The sequence below is a fragment of the Brachionichthys hirsutus genome, chromosome 5 (genome assembly GCF_040956055.1).
Source record: "Brachionichthys hirsutus isolate HB-005 chromosome 5, CSIRO-AGI_Bhir_v1, whole genome shotgun sequence".
Taxonomy (NCBI): domain Eukaryota; kingdom Metazoa; phylum Chordata; class Actinopteri; order Lophiiformes; family Brachionichthyidae; genus Brachionichthys; species Brachionichthys hirsutus.
In genome coordinates, this window is record NC_090901.1 from 1,403,223 (window position 1) to 1,428,572 (window position 25,350).

At 47.3% G+C, this 25,350-nt stretch overlaps 1 protein-coding gene across 1 annotated transcript in view; it reads left to right on the forward strand.

The window, feature by feature from the left end:
* The window catches only part of magi2b (membrane associated guanylate kinase, WW and PDZ domain containing 2b), a 40,452-nt gene that overhangs the window by 12,657 nt on the left and 2,445 nt on the right, over positions 1–25,350 (forward strand). Inside the window, exons 3-18 of the mRNA XM_068739840.1 lie at positions 5,678–5,797; positions 6,816–7,040; positions 8,008–8,236; positions 8,651–8,730; positions 13,396–13,453; positions 14,195–14,316; positions 14,779–14,961; positions 16,666–17,195; positions 17,452–17,623; positions 21,639–21,670; positions 22,444–22,636; positions 22,744–22,859; positions 23,135–23,327; positions 23,504–23,743; positions 23,995–24,180; positions 24,654–24,948. Of these exons, the coding sequence (XP_068595941.1) occupies positions 5,678–5,797; positions 6,816–7,040; positions 8,008–8,236; positions 8,651–8,730; positions 13,396–13,453; positions 14,195–14,316; positions 14,779–14,961; positions 16,666–17,195; positions 17,452–17,623; positions 21,639–21,670; positions 22,444–22,636; positions 22,744–22,859; positions 23,135–23,327; positions 23,504–23,743; positions 23,995–24,180; positions 24,654–24,948 (2,974 nt within the window). The remainder of the gene's footprint in view (positions 1–5,677; positions 5,798–6,815; positions 7,041–8,007; positions 8,237–8,650; positions 8,731–13,395; positions 13,454–14,194; positions 14,317–14,778; positions 14,962–16,665; positions 17,196–17,451; positions 17,624–21,638; positions 21,671–22,443; positions 22,637–22,743; positions 22,860–23,134; positions 23,328–23,503; positions 23,744–23,994; positions 24,181–24,653; positions 24,949–25,350) is intronic.

The window sequence follows — 25,350 nt, forward strand, 5'->3', positions numbered from 1 at the left end:
CGCGAGTGCCTCCTTCACGTAAGTGGGCTAAAGAAAATGAGAAGATAGGGAAAATATATGGGCGAGAAATGGAATGGTGGGGGGGGGGGGGTAAACAGAGGGGGGAGTGAAGATGATGGATGTGGGGGGAAAGAGAGGAGGAAAGGTGGACGAGAGAGTGAGCTCAGCGTGAGAGAGATGGGAAGGGACGAAGAGAGCAGAGGACAGTTGATGAAGGGATGAGCAGAGACACGGGGAGTAGAAGGACGGACGTGTGCTGAATGGTGGTAGAGCGACACGCGGGGGGGGGGCACCTCATAAGTTATTCCCCCAGAGGGCCGTCTGCTCCGCTTCACTCCACTCAGAAACATCAGCAGAGGCTCTATAAATAGGTTGAGCAGTGAGCGGCACGTTTCTCCGCTCGCGCTGCTTCTGCCACTTCCTGTTGCCCCTCTGGACGTGTTGCTGCGCCGTAGCTTCCGGGCCGCAGGCGGGGAATCCTCCTCGGGAGGCGACCACGAGGGTCGGATGGCGATGGAGCCGGTGGACGGCGACGGGAATGAAGATGCCTTATGATGATGATGATGAAGATTCAGCAGCGTCTCACCGGGGCACTGTCATCGTGCTCGGGGAGTGTGCGTCCGCCGTTGGAAGCTTTTCGCACGCTCATTAGTGCGTTGCCGGTCGTACGGCCTAATGGCTCAGACCGCCCGGCTGCCAATGTGCTGCTGCTGCAACGTTAGGCGCGATTCATTACGCTTTTAAAAAGGTGGAAACTGCACGGCAGCAGAATCAACACCTCCAAGTGAACAATCGGCTCCGTCGAGTTCCTCGGAAAGCCAACGTGTCGCCGCAGCGAGCTTCCAATTCTCCCACGGCCATCTGTGTTTGATTAGAATGGCTGAAGAAGAATATGTGATGTGTGTACATCCAATGTGTTCCAAAGTCTCTAACCGATAATAGTCTGGATTTCTGTTGTTGTTGTTGTCGTGGTTATTTATCTGGATTGCGTTATGACTTGGTTAAAAGCTGTTTATGGATGTCTGTATCATGATTCTAGTACTAACATGGATATTAGGGGAACTTAACACCGACTTGGTATTTTGAGTGATGATGGGAGAGGAAGAGGAGCCGTGAGCTGAAACTAATGAGGCTGTGTGTTTTTTGATTCTTATTTTATTCAGTAACAAAGAACTCCGGAACTGTTTAGAGCGCGTCTGTAATTATGAATACGAACCGTCAACATAACCTCATATGGTCGAGCAAAAAATCTGACCTGTATCCTGAACAAGTCCATAGAAGGATGGATGGATGGATGGATGGATGGATGGATAGGATCTGTGTGTGGCTAAAAGCACTGTGATTAATAATTTACATGCACACACGTGTGTTTCTTTAGCTATTTGTGCTGATTATCTTTTTTGGTTTTGTAGGCTGGGCTTCTAAATAATGAAAGTGCTAGATGCCCCCCCCCCCCCTCGCTCCTTTAAGGCCTGATTTGCCTGCCGGCTTGTTCTTGTTAAAAGGCTGGCTGACATGCTTTGATGTACTTCTGTGCTCCCTGCAGTCTGATTGGCACGTTGGATTAATGTTGTTCCACAGATGAAAGAAGCCGTCATGGAATGATATCAATGTTGTGGAATGAAAATAGCAAATATTGAATGTGACTAATGAAATACTCGTGTTTGCAAAGCGGTTTCCGTGTTAAGCTCCGGACAGATGTCATCTCAACTGTTGCGTTCTTCGTTTGATCCGTTCATCCTCCTCTTCACCTCGTACAGCCACGAGGTGATCAGTGTGATCAGGAAGTGCTTAACAGGAAGTGCTTAGCCCTGTGTTTGTGAAACCTTTACTGTACACACACACACACACACACACACACACGCGCACGGTGGGTGAACTACAGCGGTCCTGACTGAACGTACCTTAATGGCTGCCAGGCAGACATTGGAAAAATATACGAGGCCCTCCTGGAGAGTCTGCTGGTTGCCTGGCAACACATTCTCAGGTTTTAGCCAAGAAATAATCTTGCGTAAAACCTCCTATAAAATCACAACATGTCCTTTTTTTGTGGAGCGTTTTTTAGCAAAGAAGAAAGATGTTAATTTCTGAGTTTTCAAGGAGCTGCCAGGAAGATTTTGTTGCTGTGGGACAGATCCAAACTCACCATTCCCCCTGGGTCGGGTCTTTAGGGTTAAGGTCAATGGTGCAGACATGAGACTTCAAGAGGATCCTTATCGTTCCTGTCAGTAACAGATCTAGATGAAACCTGCAGCGGGAGACAAACGGAGCTTCTATCTTTCTACGCTGGCACGTGAGACAAGATTCAAGGAGCTGCCCAGATGACCAGATGTTGTCTCTGACAGGCCCTCCGTCGTTTTTCAGTCGGCACTTAAAGCTTTGAAGCTCATGGTAATGAGGATACTGGAAGGGAGTGTCTGGAACCTGCACCCGAAACGCGACTGCTGACTGGAGCTCGCCTGAATGTGTGTGGGAAGAACATCCTCTTGTCCCCAGAGTGATTTACACTGAGAGGTGATGTTCAAGTCTCTCAGTCCTCACACTGTCAGCTTAAACAAATGAGAAGAGGAGACGGTCGTTGATGAAGAGCAAGGAATCAAGGAGCGAAGGGCTTTCGGTTACGTGCACGAGTCTGACGCGTAAAAAGGCAAAACACTCGCGTCTCTTCTGTGGTTTGTTACCATAGAAAGGCTGCATCGCTACGCACTGACGTGTTGTTGTGGCACCAGCCACCCGTGTGTGTGTGTGTGTGTGTGTGTGTGTGTGTGTGTGTGCGTGTTCCATCAAATCTTTTCTTAAAACCTACTATCACAATTCACGGCGACCAGTGAGAATGAAAGAGACGATGAAAGTGTGAGACAGATTGTAAGCGAGGCAAAAGACGGGGGGGGGGCATTAAAGGAGACGGCGGGGCAATAGTGACGACGGACAGCATCAAAAGTCGTATGGTCAAAATGGAGGGACTGATGGACGGACAAACGGATGGAGGACAGTAAAGTCAGAGACGCTTTCGTCTGTTTCTATTTTTTTTTTTTTTGCGCTTCGGCAGATTTGTTTTTTAAAAAGATATTCACGCTGTTCACCTTCCAGAGAATATTTTTAGTCGCCGTTAGCTTTCGTGTTATCGCTGTCTGTGTAACAAAGTCCCTCTAACGTCCACGGCGGCCCCCGTTGGCCCCCGTCGGCGTGATGGATGAGACAAACACGCTCAGGTGGGATTAGGATTCTCAGTGTCCTCTGAGGAGACGATGACGTTCTAGTTCTGAGTCTGCACTTTGAAGTATCAGCTCTTGATATGAAACACAAGCTCGGCCCCCCCCCCCCCCCCCGCCCACTCCCATTCATCCTCGCGCTGAATCTGTATCATTTGACTACTTTCCCCTGCCCTTTATGATCATCACTCTGTCGATAGTCTATTTTTAGCCCCCCCCCCGCCCTCTTGCTGACTCCCTTTCTAATTACATAAATATGCGTATGAATATACGTCCAGATTCTCCAACTCGCTCGTAGGCTGCTGTGAATGCAGTGAGCTCGATCGATGGAGTTCTTCCTCCTCTCCTCTCCTCTTCCTCCTCCTCTCCTCTCCTCTTCTTCCTCCTCTCCTCTCCTCTCCTCTTCCTCCTCCTCTCCTCTTTCTGTTTTTCACTACTCGCCACTCTTCCAACGCTCCATTATTTGGCAGAGGTCTTTTGTCCTCTTATCTTCCGACACCCAACCGAGTTATTTCAGTCTATACGCTATTTTAGCTTTTCCTCCAAATGGAATTTCCTTGTTATGTTTCTGTGTAATGTCCCCCCCCCCCCCCCCCCCATATGAAAATACTCTGCAGAGCTCAGCTGTCACGGTTTGATGCAGAGACTACCTTCCCAACTGAAGTGGCAACTCCAAAGCTTCCCTGTGCTTTCATACATTTAAGTCATTTAAGCTGTAAAGCTCTTTTGTGCTCATGCTCCGGCGTTGCCTCCGAGTTTGGGCTGCACCGGCTGATTGCAAAGCAAAGACCATGTTTGGCTCGTAGCCATCTTTTTTCCTTTATTACCAAGAACACGGATCCATCAGGGGAAGCACGGATGCCAGAAGTTTCTTTTTGTGTTGGTTTTGTTTACCTGTGAGGCTTGCTTTGTCTAGCTAATTCTTAAAGCGCTGTTTTCACAGGAGTTATATTTATATATAAATATATATAAAATCTTAGAGCTGTATGACGAGAGGCCGGTAGGATTTTTCTGGGTCCAGTGTTTGTTTTAATACACCTTTGTTTAGCGGGCGTTCTAAGGGGAGGGTAGAACCTAAGGAACACCGGAGAACATGGAAGGGAAAATGGATCATGTGCCGGGAGGCTCTGAGAAGAAATATGCGAAAGGGAAGCCGGAAATAAGGAGTTGGACCATCTATCTATCTCTAGGCCACATAGCGGATCAATATTCCCAGATCAGATGCTCCCTCTCGCTCTCTCTCGCTGCTCTGCTGGTTTGCCAGTGAAGGAAGCTGTGGGAGAAAAGCATTGGCAGTTCATCAGCATTCCAGCAGGCTCTGCCTACTCTGGTGTGGGCAGCAGAATAATTTCATCCTGATCCTATAGATCAATAGCTTTACCCAGAGGAAGGGACCGGCGCTGCCTGGCTGGCTGGCTGCCTGGCTGGCTGGCTGCAGTATTCAGAGTAGCACTACACATTTGATGGATCTTTTGTCTAACATGCAGTTTAGATCATGCTCTGAGCCCCCTTGTGTGGATCGGTGATGCGTCTTCACACTGGCAGGGAGGAGGTGGCTATAAGAGGATCGCCAGGATCGTGTAGCGCTGTGGAGCTCTGTGAGGCTGAATGAAGTACAATCACACTTTATACTTCCCTGCACTTGTGGTACATCACATGTTCACTAAGTACAAATGTGCATGCAGTACTTGCTGCCTTTGCAAATAGGTTTAAAGAAATGAGAAAAAAGTTTAAAACACTTTATTTGGAAGGAGGTGGCTTTGCCCAAAATTTGTCAGGATGGCTTATCAATTCTGCGCTTATCAATCAGTCCACATCGGCAGAGTGGCCGATCTGTTTACCGTGCGAGCCGTGTGAACAGCTCGGTGGACACCCAGGAAGTAACTGTTCCCAGGCATGATCAATGAAGACACAAACACAGCAGCTCATTAAAGTCGAAGCCCCCCCCCCCTCCCCTGCAGCACTGATGGAGATCTCTTCAGCGTTGACGTAGGAAGGCTCTGATTGCTCCACGCTAATGTGTTGCCTCTGCATTCCTGCTGTTTCAACAATAATCCAGCCGGCACAATATTACGCGCCGTGCAAGGAGGGTTGAGTTACGCTTGGTAAAAGCTCAATATTGATTTCCTTTATTCCTAAAACGGCACCCGATTAGCTTGCGGGGACTAAAGGGTGGCAGTTTGCTGTCTGAACAAGCTTCCCCTGCTCTTGTTCGTATCTCACTGTCTTTAATACACAGTCGTGTGAATGGATTTGGCTCCACATGTGATGACGCCTCAGTCAGCCTTTTTGTTCCATTCCCTTTCCCCTCCCACTTCCCCTGATTCAATCTGTAGCCTCGAATCTACCTTCCTTCCTTTTCTGTCTCTGCCTTCCTGCCCTTTCTTCTCAAGAGTCCCATTTGCCCCTGATGACCTTTGCCTCTCTCCGTTTCTTTCACTCCCCATGTCTCCGTCTCCGTCCAGGTACGACCAGACAGCCTAAGGAGGGGGAGGTGCCAGGGGTGGACTACAACTTCGTGAGTGTTGAACGTTTTATGGAACTGGAGCAAAGTGGAGCCCTTCTAGAGAGTGGAACCTATGAAGGTGAGTTCTGGGATCACATATGTTGTATGTGAAAGACGGTGGAAGCTGCTTGGGAAGCAAACATGGGAACAATGGGGCGGTTGTCAGCTGGAGGTGCTCTAACTCGAACTGGATTGCACCTGAAACGAGGCCGAAATGAGAAATGCTGTATCGTTAGGCATTTCCTTTTTAGGTCATGCTTGTGCTTGGTGTGCTGAAAGGGTTGCTGCACATAAGAGCTTCAGGGTGTGCTGATGTGAGATGAGTCACAACGGCACATGAAGCCATGATGTCTGCAGGGGGGGGGGGTCGTGTTCTTAGAACCAGAGGCGTATCTCCTTGGGCTTTTTAAAGCATCCCTTTAGGTTGGTTTTAAGGGTTCACAGGTGGGCTCTCTCTCCGCCTATGCAACATACACACTTTTGTGTGTGTGCATTTGCGTTGTGTGTGTTTTGTCACCATGTGGTAAACCTGTGTGGAAGCAGGAAGCGTTGACGGTCACGGCGTTTCCTGCTGGGATGAGGCCTCTTTACTGCTGATCTTCCTTCTCTCTTCTCGCTCTTCTCCTCCCATTGCCCCCCCGCTTCACTCTGTGCTTCTTCCTTTGTGAAGCCCACTCGTCCCCAGTCTGAGGGATTATGAAATGGGACATCTTTGCCTCTCACTCGCCATCAATATTAAGTCACTAGCCATATTGCCCTGGCAGTGAGCGTCTTGAACTTCAAATAAAAATGGAGTCAATTGTATGAAAATAAATCAGAAAATCTTTACAGTCAAACCGAAGATAGAGGATGTGTTTGAGATGTTTAGGAAACTTTCATCTCCATTAAGGTTTTGTCAATGATCTACAGCATGTTATTAATCTGGATTATTAAAAATCGAGAGTTCTGAAAGTCTACTATTATTATCTTTTCCCCCTTTTTTAGTCCGTTTCCCTTCATTCTGAATATCTCCACCCCACCAGGTCCGACCGGCGGTCATCTAAACCCGTGAGGGATAACCTCTGCTGCTAAATCACGCTCTGCTTCTTTACCATCAGATAACTTCTACGGCACACCGAAGCCTCCAGCGGAGCCGTCACCCGCAGCACCTCCGCTGAATGTAAGCGAGGCCCTGCTGCCCGGAGCCCGGCCCAGTGCCCAGGGCAAGAGGAAGAGGAACCAGTCAGTCAGCAACATGGAGCAACGTGCCAGCCTGGAACCACCCGAGGAAGAGGAAGAGGAGAGCCCGGTTGTCAACGGCAACGGGGTGGCCATCACGCCAGGTGCTGATGTTTCCTGTTTTCATGTTTCCGGCCACATTTTCTATCGACTTGTGACCGAATTGATGAAAGTTTATACGAGGAGAAGGCGTGTGAACGCTGGCTCGTTGGTATGATTGAGTAAAACTGTAAATAATAAATGAGTCACTTGTTGCCTTTCCTTTTCATCCTCTGCCCTCCATTAGTCCAGCCCGGTTTCCTCTGACCAGTCATTGCACACATTAACAGACTTTGTTTGCATGCTTACCTTGTGTAGCAGGATTGTCGTTGTCTGGACGATCATTTTGGACTCGGCTCCCGTCTCCCTGTCCTCCCTTGTTCGGTCTTTGATCTCCTGCCACTGGCCTTTGTCCTTGTGTCTAATAATACCCCAACACTCCCCTCTATCTTCCACTTCCTTCTGACCTCTTTTGCTTTTCTCTTTGTCTCTGCGCTGATGTCCCTTCTGCCTTCCCCTCCTTCTCTCATTTGTCTTTTTGGTCTGCATTGTGTTTTTGTCTTGTGCCTATTCCCTTTTGTGTTTGCGCCGTTAATAAATCGATTGATCTCTGCAGTTCAGCTGTTCTGCTCACTTGTTGGCTGTTTACATGAAAACAACTGCTTGTGGACAGTATTGCTTTATTATTCATTATTGATTTGTTGCAGGTCCCAACAGGAATAGAGCATTCTTTGGCATTCCTCGTGTGTACATCCAGAAACTTTTCCCCTCGCTCTGAAAACCTTTCCTTGTAGTTCTGTCTCAGTTTCTAGCCCCTAAAGTCCCGTCTGTTTTTCCATTTCTGACATCTCCATTTTGTTTTCTCCTTCCGCTCATCATCCTCAAACCCGTCTTTCTCTCTCGCTCCCCCCCCTCTCTCTCTCCTGGGGGCTCTGGCTTTGCGGTGGCTCGACTCTGACTCATCGTGCATGGCATGTTGTGTAGGGCCTGCACGTGTGTGTATGTGAGAATAACTTTGTGTGCACTCCACAGAGTCTAGTGAACATGAGGACAAGAGCACAGACGCCTCCGGGGAGGTCGCTGCTGAAGCATCCATCCAGGCCCCAGCCTCTACAGAACCCCCCACCGAAGAAGAGGAGGCCCCGAAATCTCTCTCAGAATCCCCGGCAAAAGTTCCCGATGTCGATGAGGAGGAACTGGGCCCTTTGCCGGACAACTGGGAGATGGCCTACACTGAGAAGGGGGAGGTCTACTTCATTGAGTGAGAGGGGGGGGGGGGGCGACTTTCAATAAATGTGGAGAGTTTTTACTGTAAAAACAGTCTTGATCTGTTTCATGGTTTAAATATTTCACATAACGAAAACAAAGTTGAATACTTTCTACTGCACGTGTATTTTAGGGCGTGTTTTCCGTGTGTCTGAGTTGAATAATTGATGTTCTGCTAATCAGACACACAAGCTCACACCAATGGAAACATCTTCTCACTCTTGCTACTTAGCGACGGAGCGCTAATTAGTGTATTAATGGTCACTTACTTTAGCCCACACACAGGTCATTAGTGTTACTTTGTACTCATTTGGTCTCTTTTCGTGTCCGTCAGACTCTTTGTTTTTGGTTTTCCTCTTCCCCCCCCTGCTCATTGTCTTCATTTGCATTTCTTTTTCTTTTCATCCAGTCACAACACCAAAACTACGTCATGGCTGGATCCCCGGCTGGCTAAGAAAGCAAAGCCTCCAGAGGAATGCAGGGAAGACGGTCAGTCTGAACTTCCTGTTTATCTGTTCACGCCGTTTGTTTGATCAGGATCATCCTTTAAATATCTTGTCTGTCCTGCGTTTGCCCTCCTTGATAGCGATGCCATTGGTTTAGGAGTGGTACTCGCCTGCAAAGAAGACGTGAATATTTTTTTTTCTGTTTATGTGTAGGTAATTATTTGCAAAATAGGCAGAAAAGCATGTAACTCTTTGATCTAATATTGTTCGCCAAATGTCTGCAATAAGATTGTGACATTATGTAGAACATTTCTAATTTCACACTAAATATTTTCGAGTTCATAAAGTTTTTAGATTTTTTTTAATAAGCAGTGTAGCTCAAAAAACCTTCAATATTTTTTCATGAAGCTCATCAACTGTAAGCGGAGTCGTTTGATAATGTGATATTAAAAAAAATAATTATTATTTAGTGAAATATTCTATTTAGATTATTTTGAATGTGGAGGTTTTTTTTGTGTAACTGTAAAACAGTTAAATGTATTTATTTTTGATGAATTCTACCTGAACATCATCCACATGCTTCCTTTTGGTGTTGGACTTGGCTTCAGGAGACGGTTAACTTGCTCGTCTCCTCACGGTCCTCCAGCATGTCTGTCAGACTGAGACTCATTTATGTGTTCTATGGTCCAGAAGAATAAGTTCTATCGGGACAAGGATACACAGAGTGCTGCGATAAAAAAACAATTAATTTACTTTGCAGTGCTTTGTTGTTTTGTTGATTGTCGCCAAACTTTATCTCAAAGTTTTGAAACAAGGTATGCATGTGATATATGCGTAAAGTATATTTAAGGGTCTAAGAGTACCCACACAGGCGATGCAGTTCCTACGGTGGCCCAGAGTGTTCAGATTTATAACCGAGGCAATTTCTCATCCCTTCTGCGGAGATGTGATTTATCAGAATAAGAATCAAGATCTAAATCACGACATTCGGTACCTGTTCTGTTTTCCATTCTCCCCAGGGCGCCCCTTCTTCTTCATATCTCGCTCTTTCTCCCTATTCAAATTTCTCTTGGGTTTTCCTCCTCTCCATGGCTTTTCTCTCTCCATCCATCCCTCCCTCTCTAAAGGGCCGAACTGTGACAGGAATTCTAATATCACTGCTCGGCTCTGCACAAACTCCCTCTATGCTCACATGGACATGCACTGCTGTCAGTTCACCAACATGGCCGATGTACTTCAGCTTCATTTCGGACAAGCAAATCGCTTTCTCCCGATGTCAGCTCGGCTCCCACACCCGAGTGTTTGTGGACTACGCTGTGATTTTTCATTTTGGACTTTTACTCTTGCAATAATATTCTACTCTTGCCTTCTTTGTCTGCATTCAGCATTATTTTTTTCTATTCATAGCATTACAGCAATGTTAGTTTAGACAGAAGAAGTCAGGTCCATCACATCCTGACCAATCAAAGGTGACCAATGACAACAGGTGACCCGGACGGACTTCCATCCATCTTCTTGTAGACGAGGCGACCTTACTTTCTAGATGTTTGGAGTGAAATGTGATCATTTCACTTTCTCTGTGCTTAATTTACCTTAATTAGCCAGTTAGCCTTTTGAAACTAGATTAGACTTCCCTGCCTGTAGGACGTTTCTCATGTCCAAGTCAAAACCTCGGCCGCATTAAAACACTTAACCTGTGATCGCACGCCGTTTCTTTCGGTGGAGTCAGTCGGTTGCCGCGTTAGTGAGAGGGTTAAAGATATTTATTCACTGCCTTCAGCCTCCTCTGTTTCCTTTCCGTCTGCCGAGTATCTACCGTGTGAAGTTAGACTCTTTAAATAACGATAAAGCATAAAGCGATCACCACCGGCTGAAGATTTTCAATCAAAGGCCGTTAGCGTAGCGTTTGTGAAGCTCCTGGAATACACATCGTATCCTCATGCAGCTCCGTTGAATCGATGCCTTCCAGAAACGGCTTATAAAGTTCTCTTTCAGTATAAGTCGTTGGTTGACAGACTGATATTGATCACTGACGCTGTTATTGTTGTCTTTTAATGATCGCGTCGCTTACTCGTATGCGCTCTGTCTGCTTTTTGCACACCAAATAACAATTTAAATGCAATTTTGCCATTAATGGTCGTGTAGTTTTTGAAAAATGAAACATGAATGTACCCATGTGTTTCATATTCTGCAGTCAGTGTGAATTAACAATAAATGTTGGGCGGGAGCAGCGGGAAGAGGAGGAGCTGCTTTTAGCCCTTCTGCTTGAAGGCGTTCCCAGACTCTCACCGCCTCAATCAGGAAGCCGACATTCAGACATCCTTTCATCAGTGCTGCTTTTCCATCTTCTGTCTCCTTATTCCCTCTTATTTTCTTCCTCCTTATGCATCTATCCACTTTCCATGGCATTTCATATACCCCCCCCCCCCTCACTCACAGGCTTTATTTCCTATGACTTTGAGAAGAAGCATGTTTCTGTTCATGTCTTAGCATAAATGTTCATCTTTTGTGTGTATTGTATTTTATCTATATGCTGAGGCTGACTCCGAGAGTTCAAAGGCTTGTCACCACAGATCTGGTTCGCCTGCAGTCTTTTTGTCAGGCAAGTCTATTGTTATGTAATATAAATTAATCCCAATGCCAGTTTCAAAGTGATCCCAGTGCTGTGGACAAAAAGATGTCGCTCAAACTCGTGTAGAGGCAGGAATTCTCACTGAAGTGTCCACACGAGACAATTAGGAGATAAGGGGAGCGAGAAACTCGATGTTATAAATGATCCCGTTAAAAGAAGACGATGACGGTGAGCAGAAGGATGCCCTGTCGGGAGAGACTCGACGTAAATTCACCTGCTGTCAGTCAGTGATGGAAGGTAACGCCTGAGTGACATCACTGTTATCGCGTCCGGGTTTGGATCGGGATCATTTGTGTCACGCTTTTATACTCGTGCACAAAGCTGATACGGTTCAGTAATGACCCGGGGATATTTTAATGTATTTTCTTTAGGCTTTAAGCTGATGTTTTAGTATCAGTTTATGACGACTGGACCCAGAAATGAATGATATTCTATGGTTCTGTGCTTTGTGTAGTGCTAACTGCATGGCTATTGCTAAACGGAAATGAACATGTTTTTTTTTTTATATACTTTCTGATACTTAAAAGGTTAATCAACTCCTTGATGGGCAAGTTGAGAGACAAATATATAAATATAATGAAATGGTTGACGGTCCATTTCCTTGCTGTGAGCGTTCGTCTTGGCTGCAGGATGCGCGGGGAGTGTGTGAGCGGGGCGGTGAGTCATCTGACGCAGAGGAAACACAATTAGACTTCATGTCAAGAGAGACAGCAATACAGATACGCACAAACAAGGACCTGAACACATAAGGAGGCCGCCGGCGCTCACCCCATGAGGCGTTTGGTTTAGCGTCGGAGCGGATAACCAGTTCACTCGTACAGACACGCAAACACGGCTCAGCCACACGACAAATATAGACCCGAGGAAGCGTATAAACACACACACACACACACACACATGCTCTCTCGTAGTCGTTGTAGAAATAGAGACAAGACAGAGACCTCAGCTCAGGCGAGGGGAAAAAAAAAAAAAGACTTCCACTGGTGGTTTCCATGGAAACTGTCTCTCTTTCACTATAGGGGGAGGGCAAGTGACTTGTCGATGAGTTAGGCTGACATTTAAGGTGGCTCGTGGACAGGCTGGGGGGGGGGGGGGGGTTAAGGTGGTTTGATATTTGAATTCATCTGAGATCTCTTGCCTCAGTGATCCTGCGGCGCTGATGGCTGGAGCCAGCTGTAAAGCAGAGCAGGCGTTATTCTGGCACGCATCCCTTCCACGCCACCCGGATGATTGATCACCATCACAAACCTGTATATATACCGATATATTTAACTTCTACTTTCTCAACTTCATTGATATTGTAAATGTAGTTCAGATAAGAATCCGACTCATAGGTGTAGATGTTTGGATGCCCCTTGAGGTGTTGCCATTAGTTTTAGTATTCTTTAGAGGTGTTTGCACTTTTCTTAAATTCTCTTCCCCACCTACCAACAACACCGTTTGATATAAATCAAATCTCATCCGCACACACCCCTCGTTCATTCTTTGACTTTTGTTTCCTTGCTACAAGCTTTGCTTCTGGAGATTTCCCTGAAAATGACATTTTTCAGGTGGGTCTGTCCAGCAAAGCGAGGCCTCTCACCTTGTTTAATTGATGTCTTACTGAAAGCTGAATGCTAAAAGGTCATCGAGTACAGGATGTTTAGCAGAGCATGACCCAGATCTTTCAGGATGGGGAGAGGAGAGACCTAAATCAACAGAGAACTGGTTGAAGTAAGGAGGGAACCAAGAATCGCCTTCCAAGACGTAACTGAGTGGGTGAAACAAAAAGGAGGCGATATCGTGAAAGGATTTGTGCACGTGACGAAAGGAAGACGCTAGAGGACACAAGGAGGGATGCGAGGTGTTTGCTGATTTGGATCTTCCTTCCTGCTTTCCGTCGCGTTGTCTGGGATCCGTGTCACCACGACGAAGCGGCCGCCGCATGTCGACGTGTCGTCTGTCAGTTAAAGGAGCGCCGTGGGAGTGTGTAGCTGTGAGCCTCGAGATGCATGTTGTGTCGCCGCGGTGCTTCAGTGTCTGCCTTCTCCTGCGCTCAGCATAAACTGACTTCATTTCCCTCGCCTGTGTTCTCAGAGCTACCCTATGGCTGGGAGAAGATAGACGACCCCATCTACGGCAGCTACTATGTGGAGTAAGTTTCCCTGTTGACTCGGTTAAGCCAGCTGCTCTGTTGCACAACAGGAAAAGCATTTCTGTCCTTTTCAGTGCCTTATTTTCAATTATGAATGGCAAATTCTACATTATTTTTTGCTTCTCGTGGATTATCTCACCGAATTTCCACAGAGAAAATAAGATTTTAAACTGCTAGAGGTATCTTCTTAGTGGGAATGAACTGAGAACATACTTTTATGCTGATTTTAGAATCCTTTTTGTTTTAGGTTACTCTAAATGGTGGCAGTTTCTGTCCAGATGTCTTGCATCACATACAGCCTCCTTTTCACACATGAATTAATGATGAGCAGTTTCTCCTTGTGATATTTACATTTTGCATGCATCTCTTTTGATTTGCCATTGAGGGTGTGCACATTGTATACGTTTCTTCATCTGACTGGTTCATTTGAAGGGCTCGGGTTGTGCAGCTGCCCACTATTTCAGATGCAGTACTCTGTAAGAGCAAATACTGTCCTGGTAATGCAGTATCCGTCAGTAAATCGATGCAGTGCTGTTGATTCTCGGTGGGATAGAATGCCGCAACGCTTTCTCCCATCAGGGAGATAAATATTGCTCTGTGGGGTGTGAATGTGTTTGAAGGATTTTACCCACTGAAATATTTGTGAAAATGAAAAACTGCAGTGTGTGGCATTGCTATTTTTGGCTTTAGGCTATTGGTTACTCCTTTCCAATTATTTGTAAACATTTATTGTATTTTCAGTCACATTAATCGAAGGACTCAGTTTGAGAACCCGGTCCTAGAAGCCAAGAGACGCCTGGAGCAGCAGAGACAGATGCAGAGCCAGGGACTCTCCACTCTCCCACTGCCCACGATATACAGAGGTACGCAGTGAATGCTCCTTATGTGTGTACTACTAAAAATATTAACATGCAGAAAGGATATGCATGGAGCGTAGCCCTGCTATTAGTTCCATCAAGACCCCCTTATGTGTTTTATATATATTAAAGTTTACCTAATCCATTTCGTAGAATGAATTTTATGACTCATGGACGAAGTCGTAATGCACAAGATTATTTGTGCAGGAATCTGACCATGCTCACCCTGAGGCTCATTGCGGGATAATCCAGGCATGCAGAGGATGATAACGTGTCAGACCAGGGAACACTGTCCTGTGTCATCTGAGTTGGATCTAAATTTCTACAAGTATAATGTCAAGAATTAAGAGAAATGTACATTTTATTAGTGTTTTTCTGTGTTAATATGTGCAATGGGTTAATTCAGTGAAATGAAACGTATCTCTTATTATGAAGGATGTCAGAAATATCCGCTTCCTCCCCCAACAGAGAAGCCGCTGTTCACGAGGGACCCGACTCAGTTGAAGGGCAACTTCCTGTCAACAGCCCTGCAGAAGAGCAATATGGGATTTGGCTTCACAATTATCGGCGGTGATGAGCCTGACGAGTTCCTGCAGGTGAAGAGTGTAATACCGGACGGGCCTGCCGCCCAGGACGGGAAGATGGACACAGGTAATGTGTGTTCAGGCTGAACGGCTGGTTGAGCAGGTCTTTTGGCACCTGATCATGTTATTCCAGCGTCGTGTGACACGTTTTGCTCACAGGTTTGATTTCGTCATTCCTTAAATGATATTTTTTTTCTGCTGGACCCAGTCTGACTCTTTGCACTGAATATTCCCACTTAAACTCCTGATTATAATACTCTGCTTCTAGTGAGAGCGAGAGGAACTGATTTGATTGGCCGTAAGTGGCGCCAGCACACAACAGCTACTCATTAGGAGATTCATTTTCGCTTTTACTGCAGGACTACAGGCGCGGTACCAACACCTGTTGTCATGGCATTTTCAAATAGCGATCATGCAGAGGTATGTCGGGCCACTGAAAATGTGCTTAATTCCTAAAAGCAGAGGCACAGAAGCAGCAATCAGTCATGCCTGACTTGGTGGTTGGACAGGTCGAGTGTGGCGGGTTAAGATTCGTCTGTTCGTTTCACAGACGCCGATTCCCTCCTCGGTGGTTTATTGTGTGTCGTTCAGAGTGAAAGCGTCCGTTAACAGAGTCGCACGATGAGCGACTGTTCCACAGGCCGCTTCTCGCGGCCCTCGGGGCTACAGAGATTGATTGTGTGTCTTCCAGAAGTAAAAGTTGCTTCATGCCTGATCGTAAAGCTGCAGCGCGCCGGCTGGTTCCTCAACGGTTCGTTCTGTAGCTGGGAATCCTCATTCCTGCTCTCAGCTCCGGCGCACTGCTTCTATGTCACTATCATTTTCTCCATATCGGTACTCCATCTTTTTTCCTTTCATCTCTGTCTCTCTCTGTCTCTCCAGCTTCCTTTTATGATGCCTCCTTATCTAACCGCGCCGTCTGACACTTCTGTGCTTTCAGCCCGAGCACATTTTCATCCCGTTTCTCTTTCTGCCTCTCTATTTATTCCCTCTTCATCCTTGTATTCGGGTCTGTCCGCCCTTTCCCTCTCTCTTCGGCCTGGATTCTCTCTCTCCATCCTGCTCCTCAGTGACTTTGCCTGAGCTGCTCACATTCAAACTAAGGCGTTCCCCTATTTGAGTTATCCGCCGTAGCGCTCGGGGACAGTGCGTATGCAGTATATGCACGTAAGGTGTGTGTTTATTAGAGTGTGTGTGTGTGTGTGCGTGTGCGTGTGCGTGTGACAGAGAGCACCATGGGAAGAGTGAAGCAGATGATCTTCGGCAGCTGAATTTGTCACGGCGCTGAAACTCTAACTCTTCCCACTTGTTCGGCTGCAGCAGAGACGGCTCCACTGCTGGATTTGTGAAGTCGTAACTGAGGTGGACATAAAATTCATGCTGTGGGGAAATTGGATGACAGTGTAGCGCTCGCACGGGATGAGCAGCGGTGCGCGTTGTTTGCCTTCGTCACAGGAGTCTGCAGGAGGCGTCGGGATGAATCCCACCGGAGTTTCGACTCTGATGATTTCAAAGGATCAAAGGAAATGATCACATCCTAGTTCATCGTCCCGACGTTCTTGGATCGGTTGCATCAGGTGTTGCCGTTTACACAGAGCCTGTCTGCCCCCCCCCCTGTCTGCCCCCCCGCTTTCTGCAGTGTGTCCTGATGCTGCTGATGTTTACAGTTTCTGTTCGCCGCCTTCGCCAGGTCATGCTGTCTAACGTGTGAAAGGCTGTGGCGTGAGTGTGACTGAAGCTGTTGTGTGTGTGTGTCCCCCCCCCCCCCCAGGTGATGTCATCGTCTACATTAATGACATCTGTGTGCTCGGCACCACGCACGCTGATGTCGTCAAGCTTTTCCAGTCCGTTCCGATCGGTCAGAGCGTCACGCTCGTGCTCTGCAGAGGCTACCCGCTGCCCTTTGACCCCGAGGACCCGAGTGGTGCAGCGAACGCCTCCCTGACGCCCATCGGCCTGGAGCACCGCCCCCTGGTGGTGAACGGGCGCAGCAGCTACGACCCCTACCTGGAGTATCTGTCGCTGAGCTCGCAGCTGCCGGCTCATCCTCTGGCCCAGGCTGGCGCCCCCCACCCCGGGGACACGCATCTGGATGGCTCGTCCCTGCCCCCGACCACGCCCGGGTCCGCCTCAGCACTCACACCCCACGATGATAACGTGTCCATGGCCTCCTCGGGAACGGCGGGCACCGCCGGGGCAGCGGCACAAGGGTCGGAGCTTCTGACGGTTACTATGGTGAAAGGGGCGGAGGGATTTGGGTTCACAATTGCCGACAGCCCCACTGGTCAGCGCGTGAAGCAGGTAAAGGTGATCTCGCTACTCGTACGGTAGACCAGGAACGATCCTGAAACGACAGGGATCAGACCTGCTTGATGGTCTACTGGGCTTTATTTTGTAAACATATGATAATCTCATGTCACTGGTTGATTTGTAGACAAATGTTAATTTAGGGGCCAATTATAAAATAAGCCAATTGCAGGTCCGATGAAAGTTTGTTAGTTGAGTGCTTGTGAATGCTACGTTTTCACAGTGGGTGTGTTGTGTTGCTGCGATCCAGGTCCTGGAGCCGGGCTCACAGGGAGCATCGGGGCTGATCGAGGGAGACCTGATCCTGGAGGTGAACCAGCAGCCCGTGGCTGCAGCCGGACATGGAAGAGTGGTTGAAATGCTCAAGGAGTGTCCCGTCGGCGCTGAGGCGACGCTCCTCATACAAAGAGCAGGTGGGAGGCGTGTTTCTCTTGCTATTAACGTTTATTTCTTATTACAGTCAGTCTATATATATATATAAAAGAGGTTTATTAACAATCCCAAACAAACCCGATATGATGCTGATAGTACTTTTTTATATATATATGGCAGGAACATTGATTTGGAATTGTATTCAAATACAATTAGTGTGGTTTGATAGTTTGGTGCTTTTCAAAAGCCAAGATCGATTTTAGCAAAGATTAAGGCGGGTCCAGTAGAATCAACAGATGAAGATGTGTTGGCTGCACAAACATGGCCGCTTCACGAAGGTGCTTTGATTGAGATTATTTTGAGAGCTCTTTTATTTTTAGTTTCGCATCGCCTGCCTCGTTGGAGTTCATTCAAGTCTCTGAATTAGATGTTATTCTTGGAATATTAAAACATTTAGGAGCTTGAAGAATAACTTTGCAATAAGTGTATAAATGTTTGTTGCATTTATTGAAATGATAAGAGGTTCTTCCTAAATTGTTATTGGTCTATACTGGGATGGTTTATTGGATTTTTACTTTTAGGAAATTAGATGATTGCAAGAGCAGAAAGGATCAACAATGTTATTTTAGTGTATTTCGTATGCGCTGCCTCATAGAGGAGTGTTAAAGATCAAAGATGATGCCCACGGATGTCTTCCTTGTGTCACGCCAGCGTTCTTCAGTTGTCGTTTTCATCTTCATCTTTCAAATGATTCTCTGAAACAAGGCAACGAAAACACGCCACTAATGAAAAGCTAATCAAATATGAAATGCATTGGACAGTTGGATCGAGAGGTGGAGTGTAGCGGTAGCGTTCTTCTGTAGGAGGCGATGGTGTGACCACTGGGGGGGGCCCTCATGCAGTTGTTTTATTATAAACTGCTTTGGACAGGAATCAGGACGAAGAGTTTCATCCAGCAGGTTGGTGCGATTTAGCTTTAATTTGACTCGCTGAAATGATCATGGTTCATTTATGCAAACAGCTTTTGACTTCAGGTTCTTAAAATTGTCAATATTTATGTGATGTTGGTTTAAGGTCCATTATGGCAAAGAGAAAATAGGAAGCACTCAAATAGGACATAACTATAAACGTAAGATGTGTTGCAGTGCAGACAGCTAGACAAAGAGAAAACAAACATGGATGACTTTAGAACCGCCCCTCGTTGAGGAAGGAGGACTAAACCACAAAGATGACTCCTCCGTCTGCCCTTTCATGTCTGAGTGTCGCCCTCCCGCCGTCCTGCGTGAGGCTGAGGGACCCTCAATGGCACCATGTTTCTCCTTCCGCTCACGCTTTGACTGATTTTATTGATGGATGTCTGTGAAATAAGATAAAGAATGCAAGGCTATTATTGATCCACAGTGCCCGTCACATGTCACATCCCTGCTGCTCCACGACACCTCATATTTATTCTTCACCTTCCTCTTGAAGTGACGGGAGGAGCTGGTCGCACGCCCTCGGTCTGTGTCCGCTAGGAAACGAAACTGCATGGTTGAAAGCGTTGTTTGTTTAAACATGCTCTCATGCTGATTCTCTAAATGATATTCTGGTCGCAGGGTCAACATTTGACTTAATAATTACCGGTGGCTGCTCCGACTCCTGAGCTTCCAAACAAACTAAATCAAACAGTCTCGCCGTTTGATTTAAGGTCACCGGGCTCCGATCTGTCGCCGGGCAGCTTTGCCGTTTGTGTTTTTGTCCTCCTTTAGTCATTCCGTCTGTTTTTGAGCGATAGATCGCCGGTAGTGAAGAGTTCATCTGCATTGTTTCTGGGATGATGACGGAACCATAAAAAGGAATTATAGGCGCACTCCTCTTTGCATCGCTCGGTTCTCATGGCGTGTTCGATTGGAAATGAATCCGTGTCAGGAGATTAATTCATTGAGTTGTGACAGACACGTTTGTTGCTGACTTGCATTATTATAACATCTGCCCGAGCTCCCGTGAGGTAATGTTCTGATCCGATACCGGTCCAGCCGTCTCCAGTCTTACATTCATCATTAACCGTTATTGGTGCTGTATTGATTAACCTTTGCCGGTTCCAAGTGAATTGATTGTGTGCTGCATGTTGCTCGCAGGCAATAGATTCCACTTTACGTGCAGAGATGTTTTTAGCTGAAAGAGAAAACCTGTGTGCCTATGACACACACACACACACACACACACACAGCTGAGATCAGGTGGAGCATCTCCTGACCGGGCAGAGCCAGCATCTGCCATCTGCTGGTTAACCTTTGCAGAGACTTGCATGTAAGTTTCACTGTCGGACTTGCTATCGAAAGAGGATGCTGAACTTAAACACGCACCTGACATCACCCTACACACATCAGTGCATCAATACACACACACACACACACACACACACACACACACACACAAAGCTTGCAGCAGCTATCCTGTTCGTTGCTGAGATGAATGTGAAACGTGACCTCCCTCTTCCCAGAGATGTCATTACCTCCTTCAAACTCACCGGTTTCTATCAAACAATTCAAGACAACAGCCCCACAGGGACTCTCAGCCTGACGCACCACTCTCTGACTGACAGTGTCTCTGGTCTGCAAGAAAGAAAGGACAATGTCCTTCACAGTCAGATGGGCAAAATGTTTTTAATTGTAGTTTTTCCCAAGGGATTCGTTTTTCCCATGTGACTGAGCGCATTGGAGCTCCGTGTAATCCAGACGAGTGCGTGTCTGTCTTTTGTGTGTCTGGCTGCTGTGGTGTGGGAACTCTGCCAGAGCTCCACTGAGCGTGAAAAGGGTGTCGGGCAACACAGGCCAATCGGGACGATCTGAACATCGTCCAGAGCGTCTTACCCCGGTTCAGCACCACGGACAGCGCCGACCACGTCCTCTTATAGACTTCTGTCCTCTACGCTCACAGACAGGAAGGACACGGGGATCAACTCAGACAAGGAGGTTGTGTTTTCGTCTGTCAGGATCACTTCATTTATAAGTGGATTGGGTTTATTTATTAATGGTATTGGCCCAAGGGGGGGGGCAGTCCATTAGATTTGTGCAATGTTCAGGATCATTTCCACTTTAAGGCCCATAATGTTCATCATTCATAATTTGCTGCCTGACCAAGGTGTTCATCGCAGCGATTAGTGAAGAACACCTGCGCCTGCCGTTTTCCGAGCCATAAGGCGCCGGGCTCCCGTGGAGGTGAGCTCCATTGTGGAGGCGTTTAGAAAAGGGATGGTGTTCCAGAGGGACACTGAACTGCGACCACAAATGGCACCAAGAAGCGAGCTTCAAAGGACATTTTGGGGAAACGGCCGCCTTGCAGGCTCGGAGTGCGGTCGAGTTATTTTCTTTTTAAATAAAAGCACAGGAATGATTCTTGAATTGGGTGAGTGGAGAATAAATGATAAAAGCATAAGGATTGGCAGAAATAAATTCCAGAGTTCATTTAGTCTTCCCATGAACTGTCAGCGATCTATTGTTTTACCACCCCCCCCCCCCCCCCCCTCACTGATTTTGAAGGCTCTGCTATTGTGTTCTGCTGCTAAGTGTTCTGGTAGTTGAGTAATTTCATAAATATATTCCATCCAGTGCTTCTCTGAGAATATCATAAATTGAATGCTCTAATGAGTTTGTTTTTTGTTCATAAAGGGATTAATCAGCGGTTCTGCAGGAGGCCGGTTGTGATTGACGAGTGTTTTTGTCTAAATGTATGTATCTGGGTCTCTGCAGCGGCGATGTTCCGTATGTCGTTGACTCCGCCGTGGAGGAGCGGCGTTCATGCGATGCCTCCCTGCGTCCCACATACACACTCACACAGAGCTGTGTGCGTTTGCCTGCGGCTAATGATGCAATTATACTGAAAACAAATGCAACAACCAAACCTGCTCAGGAGGAGGCAGTCGAAACGGGGAGACATGAACTCAGCCAACGTTCCACGCATTAAGAGAGTTTAATGCTTGTATCCGTATTTCCAACCCTTTGCTTAAAGGCTTGGCAATAAGTGTTCTTATGTATTCAGTCGGAGTCTGTTATTTGTTAACTGTGTTTTCTCTTTCTGCCTCAGGCCACGGCTCGCCATGGAAGGCCTCCATACAGGTGCGATGATTGAACCAAATGTGTTTGGCTGTGAGGGGGAATAAAAGAAGGGAAAATGTTGCTTCTCTAAACTGCATTTGTTTGTTGAGCGAAGGATCGATGTGTCGTCGCCCGGCGTTTACTTTATTGTGAAATGCCTCGTCCGGTTCTGACCTGCTCATTGGTCCGACCACATCAATTCTCACACGTCTAGCTGAGGAAAAGCTCCACAAATCTATGCCGGCGACTCCTCTCACTAAACTCTGCCAGCTTTCATGGTTTCAGACAAAATAATCTGACACATGGAATCGCTTCTCTTGAAGTGCATCGGAGTCGCCACCATTCACAACACATGGCTCTTTAGCAGCTGGCCAATCATAAAGATGCATGATAACGCCTCGCCGTGGAGAATATATCTCCAGGAAATCATCCAGAATAATTAATCCTTTTCTCTGTTTAAAAAGAGGCTGTGATGATTCCCTCACAACCTCGAGGGATTTGGGATCATTGCAGGTACTGGAATAAACCATCTGCGGTTTGGGGACTTCTTATTTTGAGTATTACGCCTAAATTATTATTAGTATTATTGCTCTTTTTGACAGAGTTAGCAAAACCCAAAAGCATTTCCTACCAAAACACCAACGCGCTTGTGTTGCCTCATTCGAATGAAGCAAACACCTTTTATTGTGCTGCTCACACTCAACAAAATATTACACAAACATGGAAAACCAAATGCTCAGGCTGCCGCCTGGACTGCTCGTTTGACGGGTCTGTTTCTGCCTCATGTCTTGTAGTTTCCGACCCAGTGGGACCCACATGGAAGCCCGCAAGCCAACCTGGCTGGCCCAGGTTTGCCCCCAGGGGCAGCCTTCCCAAACCGGCCACAGCACCGGACGTCTGTGCCCGACTCCAGCGAGGGGTTCGATCTGAACAAGCCTGACCCCTACGACCTTTATGAGAAATCGAGGGCTATCTACGAGAGCCGCCGTGAGTGTTCACACTTTTGGTTTTCCCAGGAATGTTGACATCGAAATCGCACATGTTACGGTTTCAAATAGAAGAGTGGAGCTCCAGCATCTGCGTTTGTATATCAGGTTCAGAATATGAAGAGGTCGAGGTTCACCTGCTGCGGGAGAAAACTGGGTTCGGCTTCCGCATCCTGGGGGGAGACGAGGCCGTGCAGGCTGTGAGTCCGGACGCCCGTGACAAGGCTCGTATGGGACGGGCTGGTCCATCAGCATATTAACGTCATACACACCGTTCTCACACACACACACACACACACTCTCTCTCTAACTGCTCTGTGCCTTCCACACTGATGTAACGCCTCGCTCACTTGTGTAAAGCAGCAAACAATGTGTTGGGAAATAGGAGGAATAATTTCAGCACACATTTTACCGCCTGGACGACGTGGCTCCTGCTCGATTCCACCGTTTCACCCGCTCGCTCCCGTGTCTGCTGCTAATGCCGATTGTCTTTGAACAGATTGTTATCGGTGCTATAATAGAGAACACCCCCGCTGAGCGTGACGGCCGGCTTCAACCTGGAGATGAGCTGATTTCTGTGGATAAAAATGTGGTTGCTGGGAAACCTCACAAATACGTCATCGACCTGATGCACGCCGCTGCTCGCAACGGACAAGTCAGCTTGACTGTACGAAGGCGAGTGCTGGCGCCCGGTGAGAACGCATGTTTCTGTGTTTTCACGGTAGCATCAAAGTATAAAACCGCATGAACGTACTTCCTCTGCATGTTTTCAGTGGTAGATACACGTACTGTAACAACGCGACCGAGGTTTCCTGCCAGCAGCAGAGATCCTTCCTTCATCTCGGGCTTTTCATGTTGCTGATTTCAGGTGAGCCGTGTCCTGTGAACGGCCGCAGCCCCGGCTCCGTGTCGACGCAGCACAGCTCCCCCCGCAGCGACGCGGCCTCTGCTGCGGGGCCGCCGGTGGGCGCCGGCCCCGCTGCCGCCTCTCTTCCAGAGGGATCCGCCCTGCGTACCAGTGACGTGGTCATCCACCGCAAAGAGAACGAGGGCTTCGGCTTCGTCATCATCAGCTCTCTCAACAGGCCGGAGAACGCCGCGGTCATCAGTGAGTCGCTTCTTCATGGAGGCTTTAGGTGCAATGTTTTGTCTTCTATTTTGGAGGCGTCCCGCCAGTCTCCAGTCGTTTGTCGTTACGCCACCTACTGGCAGGAAATCAGCCCTTTGTGGCAATCTTGGCTTCAATTTTCAGAATGTCGGGGGGGGATGCTTATCCTGTACAACAATTTCAAATGTTATTCTCTCCATTTATCGGTGTGTTGAGACACCTTTTACTAAAATTGCTTTGCCTGTTTCCAGCTGTGCCCCATAAAATAGGTCGTATCATCGAGGGCAGCCCTGCGGACCGATGCGGGAAACTGAAGGTGGGAGACCGGATCCTGGCTGTGAACGGACAGTCCATCGTCAGTATGCCACATGCAGACATTGTCAAGCTCATTAAAGATGCTGGTCTGACAGTCACACTGCACATAATACCAGAAGAAGGTAAGTGCTTGATTTGAAATCAGATCAGATTCAGAGGTGGGACAAACATTCTTTTAACAGTGGGTATGAGAATATGTCCTGAAATTATATTTAATTTAATTGATAAAATAAACAGTAATCACATAATTGTAGTTTTTTTCCTTATCCATAACTAAAGTCCTGAATATATGACGTTAGATGGGTTTGTTTTTATGTAGGCCAGAGACGGTATATATACACAGTATATATACTGTGTATATCATGCTATGTGTGAACTAATGTATATAACCTGATAAATCTGTGCCGTTTTATTTAATAGCACGGACACCTTTCAGCGTCTCCTAGCATTGAGCAGCAAGTCCTTTCCAAGTTCGGTATTTCCAGCAGTAGAGTGCATCCTGAGACTCTTTCATTTTGTTCTAAGCCAGCGCTCTTCAGACCCTCTGACTCTTTCCACACAGCTGAAATCATGTCTCGCCTTCTGTTCTGCACAGGCTCCCATTCGGGCCCATGCTCAGAGAAGCAGAGCCCCATGACCCAGAAGCATAGCCCCCAAATGCAGCCCAGCCCCGTAGCCCAGTCGGGTCAAGGAGGCAGTCAGCCCGGCCAAACGGCCCCTCAGACGGGTCAAGTGTCTGCCCAGCTTGGCCTGACACCAGCTCAGACTAGCCAAACGGTGACTGGCCCTCCAGCACCAGCAGCGCCCCAGCCCACACCAGCTGGACCCCAGCAGAGTCCAGTCACCCAACCCGCTGGCCTTCCTCCACACCTCTACCTCCATGACGGCAGGTAAAGCATCCCTGAGACGGACTGTCCTGTTTTTAGTGAACTGTTCTGAATGTGATTGGACAAGGAGTGAGGAGAAGAACCTACGACTGCAGATAACGTCCCTCCCTGACAGACTCGGCGTCGAGCTGCTTTCTAACACACATTTAGCTCTTGCATTGAATAATTTACCCGAAGGTATCTCCTCTATAATGCAATAAGCCAGCGATCAGGCCAAGAGAGAGAGTGTGTGTGTGTGTGTGTGTGTGTGTGTGTGTGTGTGTGTGTGTGTGTGGATGGGTGAGTTTCAGTTCAAGGCACTGAGAGTAGCACTTCCCAGAGCTGTGGATTTAAGCCCATTTTACAAATAGCAAAGTGATCAATGTTTAAAGAGTGATGCGGCGAGCTAGTTCTGCTGCACATCCT